Below are 5,153 nucleotides of genomic sequence, written 5' to 3' on the forward strand. Positions count from 1 at the left end.
ATACAACCCTAATGTCGTGAAAGGAATAACAAAAGTTCAAACCTGATAACTGCACAAATTTCACAGAATCGATATGATTTCGTCACTTGCAATTTGTACAATTAAAAAAGATTTGCTAAAAATTCATAACAGTATGCAACTTTTACTTACTCCTTGACGACAAAGAACGGATTCTCCAGCGTCATTCCTTCTTTTAATTTAAAGAGGTGGTCTTTCTCGCCGCCTCACGGCACCCACAGAAATACGAATGCGCGATTTGCCGATCATCGGTAGAAATTCCAAACGATCTTGACAGAACCACCGATACTCACAAAAATGATGACAATAATCAAATTGACACTTGCTCGCGCCCCACTGTTATCCTACCACGACGTCGTGGTGTATTGTGACGTCTGCTTTCAGTCTTCCTGCAGACGACTATTTATTCGATTTTAACGTTCGTGCGCAAACACGCCTCTCTAAAAGCCACTGTAATATTGATTTCGTGTTGAAACACTTAAAGTGAAGTTCACAGTCACCTGACAGTTGTGCAACTGATAATTGAAATAATAATAAACTATGACTGATTAATGTTAAAATTTAATATTTCTTCGTATTATGAATTAGATTTCTGATAATATATAAGATCTTAATGTTTCTTATTATTCTACTAAAAGTGTTTCACTATTCGATGGTACTTGCCTATCTATGTCCATTAATTGAAACTTGCGCACTGTAAGAATTGTTAGCTCGCGCTATTTTTTTAAATATATCGCAAAGAAATATAATACGAACAGTATATTTATTGTTAAATGTGAACTTAATTTCGTTTAAAATGCAATGTGATAGTTCTGAAATTTATCATTTATAATTCAATGATGTAATATATAACCATAATTTCCAATTTAAATAAAATTTAAATAGTAATAAATTTAGTAAATTATACATACATATCTCCGAAGTAACTTGCATCAGTAAAGCAAATGAAAAAATGCAGCAATTCTTAAGTATAAATTGGAGATTATTGTTGTATAACAACATAAATATTTTTTTTAGTGTAAAAAGTATTTCAACGTAAAAATATGTAGATACATTTCTTTCTAATAAGACTCTCTTGTGTGATTATTTTTAAGTGGTGCATTGAGGTGTAGACACAATTTCGCGGCAATCTTTTAAAACTAGCAAGTGAAAAAACGTATTTAAAAACTTGTGTAAAATATAAAAGTGGTGCATTAAAACTTTTTTTTATTGGTTCTTGAAGATATACTGAAGAAGAAAACGGTGCATTTGACTTTGTAACATAAAACTCGTGAGTAAAATATCTTATATCTATATAAACTCCGATTTGATATTCATAACCTCTTTCTTTTGACATATGAATATAAATGAATCTACATGTGCCTAAGTGTTTGCAATAACAATTTATTTTATATATACTTTTACAGTTGGTAAACATGAAATTAGATTATTAAAATATATCTGCGTTTTGTACATGTTTATTGACATAAAATTTGAAATCATATGTAGTCTCCTATTGAAGATATTCTATCTGTGCTGAAAAATATAACATTTACAAAGCTGATATCAATATGTGAATAGTATTTTTTAAAGGTTACATTTTTTTATTCTATTAAACATAAATGCATATATGTTACATATTTACTTTTCATCAGAGAATTCCTTGCCACATGTACAAGGAATGTATTTAAAATAGTTTATATAGTTGCAGTTTTAAATAAGTATAATTTTCATGAGTATCACGTTTTTGGAAATACTTCTAAGAATAAAATAGTATATATGCATATACGCATATATGCATATATACTACTATATATACTATTAAATATACATCTCTGGATTAATATGATATAGTACCTTTTATAAAATAAAGTTTGTTTGTAATTCAAGACATAAGTTACATTAATTTCCATAAGTATAGGCAATCAACAGAGCCCGCCATCGTAGTCTTCTTCTTTATTTTCTACTTTTTGTGAAGGTGCTCCTTGTGCTTGTTCTTTCTCAGCAGCATCATTAGATAATGTTTTGGAAGTTTCTTGAGATTCTACTATACTCGTGTTCTAGAAAGTAATGTAAAGCAACATAGATTTTCATAAATTTCTTTCTTAAAATCCTTACATTTTCAAGACAAATGTATTACTCACTTGAACTTCACTAGTACTTTCTTCCATTAGTTTTGATGCATTAGGAGATGTATATGATTCTGCTGCATTTGCTCTTACCCCTGGGGGGGATATTGCATATTCTTGCTGTGGTAGAGGTAAACCTCTAGCAAGTTTAGCATATTCAACATCCATGTGTTTAATGAAGGGATTATTTAATGCTGCTCTTGCATCATCTGCATTTTCATTATCATATGCTTGCAAAAGCATTTCTAATGTATTAATCTAAAGATAAATATTTATAACTCTTTGAAAGCTTTCTCAGCTGCTACTTGATCACCTCGAGCTAACTGTACTAATACTAATGCTACTGTTAATCTACCAACAGAAGGTATATGATTTATTTGTTGATGCATGCCAATTTCTTTGCGAACTGCATCTGCTGCTTCATCATACATTCGTAGTTTTACTAATAATCTTGCAACTTTGCTCATATACTCTGCTGCCTGACGTGGGCTATCTTCACCCTTTATGAAAAAATATATAATATAATTTTTACTTATATTTTCATAAGTATTTCATAAATAATAGATTCTATCTGACCATAACAATATTAGCAGCACGTTTAAACATTTCTAATGCTGCCTCTGGTTGACTGGCTTCTACCATGCTGCCTGCTTTATCAAGTACAGTTGCACCTGATTCAGGTGATCCATGCATCTGATACAGAGAGCAAGCACGGTCTGCCAATTTTGGTACATCTCCAAGATTTCCCATTTCTTTGGAAATTAAGATAGCTTGTTCGAAACTCCTAAAATTTTACATATTGCAGTAATATAAATAACTGTATTACTTACGAAATGTAGAAAAATTAAGAATCTAAAGGACTTACTTTGCAGCATGAAACCATCTTTCATATAATTGATGTTAAAGAATAAATATATTTTTAATAATTGTAAAAAAATTAAAACAATGCTGTATCTAACTATTGTACAAAGCTATGCTTATTTAAAAAAGGATACGATCTATTTTCTTTATAACAATCAGCAGCTTTCATTAGGCAATCTCTACATTGTTGATAAGATTTTGCTATTCTAAAGCAAGTTGCTAAAACAAATAACAGGGCATATTATATTAATTGTCTGATATTATGTTAATTATTCATATATATTTTACCTGCGCTCGTATATTTTTCGGCCGCAACTTCGAAATCAGGTCTCCATTTTAATAGTGATGTTTTTAAGCTATAAGAGATTTGTCTCATTTTATTAAATGGATCAATAAAAACCAAATTATTTTTATGACACACAAAGGCTAAGTATTATCAATTTCACATAAAAAGTTGACAAAAACCAAATTATTTGTTGACATAACTGTTCACGATTTATCATTTTGCATTGACAATACCTTTTCTCAGCTTGTCGTATATGAGCATTTCCTTCCTCGATTTTTGACATTTTTCTCCAAATGGTGTCTTGCTTTGGTTTTCGTAAGATTCGGTAATTCAAATGATGGTGCTGTCAGATTGGCAATCAAGTTTTTCTTAGACGATTCTTGTCAAACTACCGTGCAAACGATAGGTTCTACGTTCTGTACAAATTAAATATCGTTGGACAAGTTGGTCAGTATACATATATGTCACACTACATCGTATGCGAAAAAGTTTGAGGACTCTGGAGTCTTACCATCTTCGTATCATTTCCAACTTTACCGATACTATGCCCGATATCAATAATATTAAAGCGGGAACGTTATCATTGTTTGAAATACTTATGAAGCTTTTTTATAGCATAATTTTGTATTCAACTGGGAAATGTATAACTGTTATATTTTAATAATCGAAATCTTTCTTTATGAATACATACTTTAAAGTATGTAGTAATGTAGTGAAAGAACAATATTTAAATATCTTACTAAGTTGCTTTAAGAATGCGTATTATACGTACTTATATGTAGCACTAAGACAATTGTGTAATTATTTATTAATAATGTTCAGTCAGCTAATTATGTACATGCTTTTTAAAAAACAATGTGTTAAGTCCTTTTAGATATGCCTATCATACCGTTTAAAATAGTGCCTTTAATGCTCAAGTAGAGGGTGCTGTAAGTATCTCGGTCTTATATTCTCATTATACCACTTGAAAGTTTAGTTCAGAGCACTTGAAAATAGCAATGTAATTGTTGATATTATTCGTTCAAAATTTACATTTAATATAAGTGCTGATGTAAATTTTGTCTGTTTGTGACATTTTATTCCTTTTTTTCGAATTGGTATATATTTGTTTCAATTATTTCGATTTATTTCGTTTGTGTGCGCAATTGGATGTATTGGCGGGAAATAAGAAGATATAAACACATTACGTTTGTTTTAACACAGATTTGATTTAATTAAGTTAATTAATAATTCGAACTTGATAACGTTTTCAGAGCAAGGTAATTTGATTTATAATTCTAATTTTCTACTACTTTCGACATTCTTTGTATATGCTGAATCATAACCTTAGTGCATAACGCACGTTGTAATAAATAATTAAATTTATTCTTCGTGACATCATACGATCAATAATATTATGTTTCTGTAGAATAAATATATAAAAACGTCAGATGGCAGAAAGACTTGAAGATCTTAATTTACCAAATGCAGTTGTAACTAGAATTATAAAAGAAGCATTACCAGAAGGAGTTACAGTTGCCAAAGATGCTAGAACTGCAGTAGCAAAAGCATCTTCAATTTTTATACTATATTTAACATCATCAGCAAATATAATTGCTAAAAAAGGAAATCGTAAAACAATAAGTGGCCAGGATGTTATTCAAGCGATGACTGATATAGAGTTTGATCAATTTGTTGATCCACTACAAGAATCATTAGAAAATTTCCGTAAAGCTCAAAAAGAAAAGAAAGATGCAACATCTAAAAAAAAACAACAGAAGAAAGATGAAGATGATCTAATAGAGGAAGAAGATGCAGGAAGAGAAGTTATGGTTTTTTGATACGTATTAAATGTGCAAATTATGATATATAAAAATAAGTATACATTTTACATGATTATT

The 5,153-nt window shown here is 29.8% G+C and overlaps 3 protein-coding genes across 3 annotated transcripts in view; 2 read left to right on the forward strand and 1 right to left on the reverse strand.

The window, feature by feature from the left end:
• The window catches only part of LOC108570432, a 9,651-nt gene extending 5,906 nt beyond the window's left edge, over positions 1 to 3,745 (reverse strand). Inside the window, 9 exon segments of the mRNA XM_017932291.1 lie at positions 151 to 223; positions 1,928 to 2,057; positions 2,142 to 2,386; positions 2,389 to 2,626; positions 2,703 to 2,910; positions 2,992 to 3,009; positions 3,122 to 3,206; positions 3,276 to 3,343; positions 3,507 to 3,745. Coding sequence (XP_017787780.1) covers positions 151 to 223; positions 1,928 to 2,057; positions 2,142 to 2,386; positions 2,389 to 2,626; positions 2,703 to 2,910; positions 2,992 to 3,009; positions 3,122 to 3,206; positions 3,276 to 3,343; positions 3,507 to 3,556 — 1,115 coding nt within the window. The 5' untranslated portion in view covers positions 3,557 to 3,745.
• Positions 1,251 to 5,153, forward strand: part of LOC108570433 (uncharacterized protein C1orf112 homolog) — a 26,274-nt gene continuing 22,371 nt past the window's right edge. Inside the window, exon 1 of the mRNA XM_017932292.1 lies at positions 1,251 to 1,288. The gene's annotated coding sequence lies outside the window, so the exon portion shown is untranslated. The remainder of the gene's footprint in view (positions 1,289 to 5,153) is intronic.
• Positions 4,383 to 5,093, forward strand: LOC108570500 (DNA polymerase epsilon subunit 3). Its single transcript, XM_017932368.1, has 2 exons — positions 4,383 to 4,532; positions 4,682 to 5,093. Exon 2 carries the CDS (start codon positions 4,704 to 4,706, stop codon positions 5,091 to 5,093), a length of 390 nt encoding a protein of 129 aa, XP_017787857.1. The 5' UTR covers positions 4,383 to 4,532; positions 4,682 to 4,703.

The sequence above is a fragment of the Habropoda laboriosa genome, unplaced genomic scaffold, assembly GCF_001263275.1.
Source record: "Habropoda laboriosa isolate 0110345459 unplaced genomic scaffold, ASM126327v1 scaffold84, whole genome shotgun sequence".
Lineage (NCBI taxonomy): Eukaryota > Metazoa > Arthropoda > Insecta > Hymenoptera > Apidae > Habropoda > Habropoda laboriosa.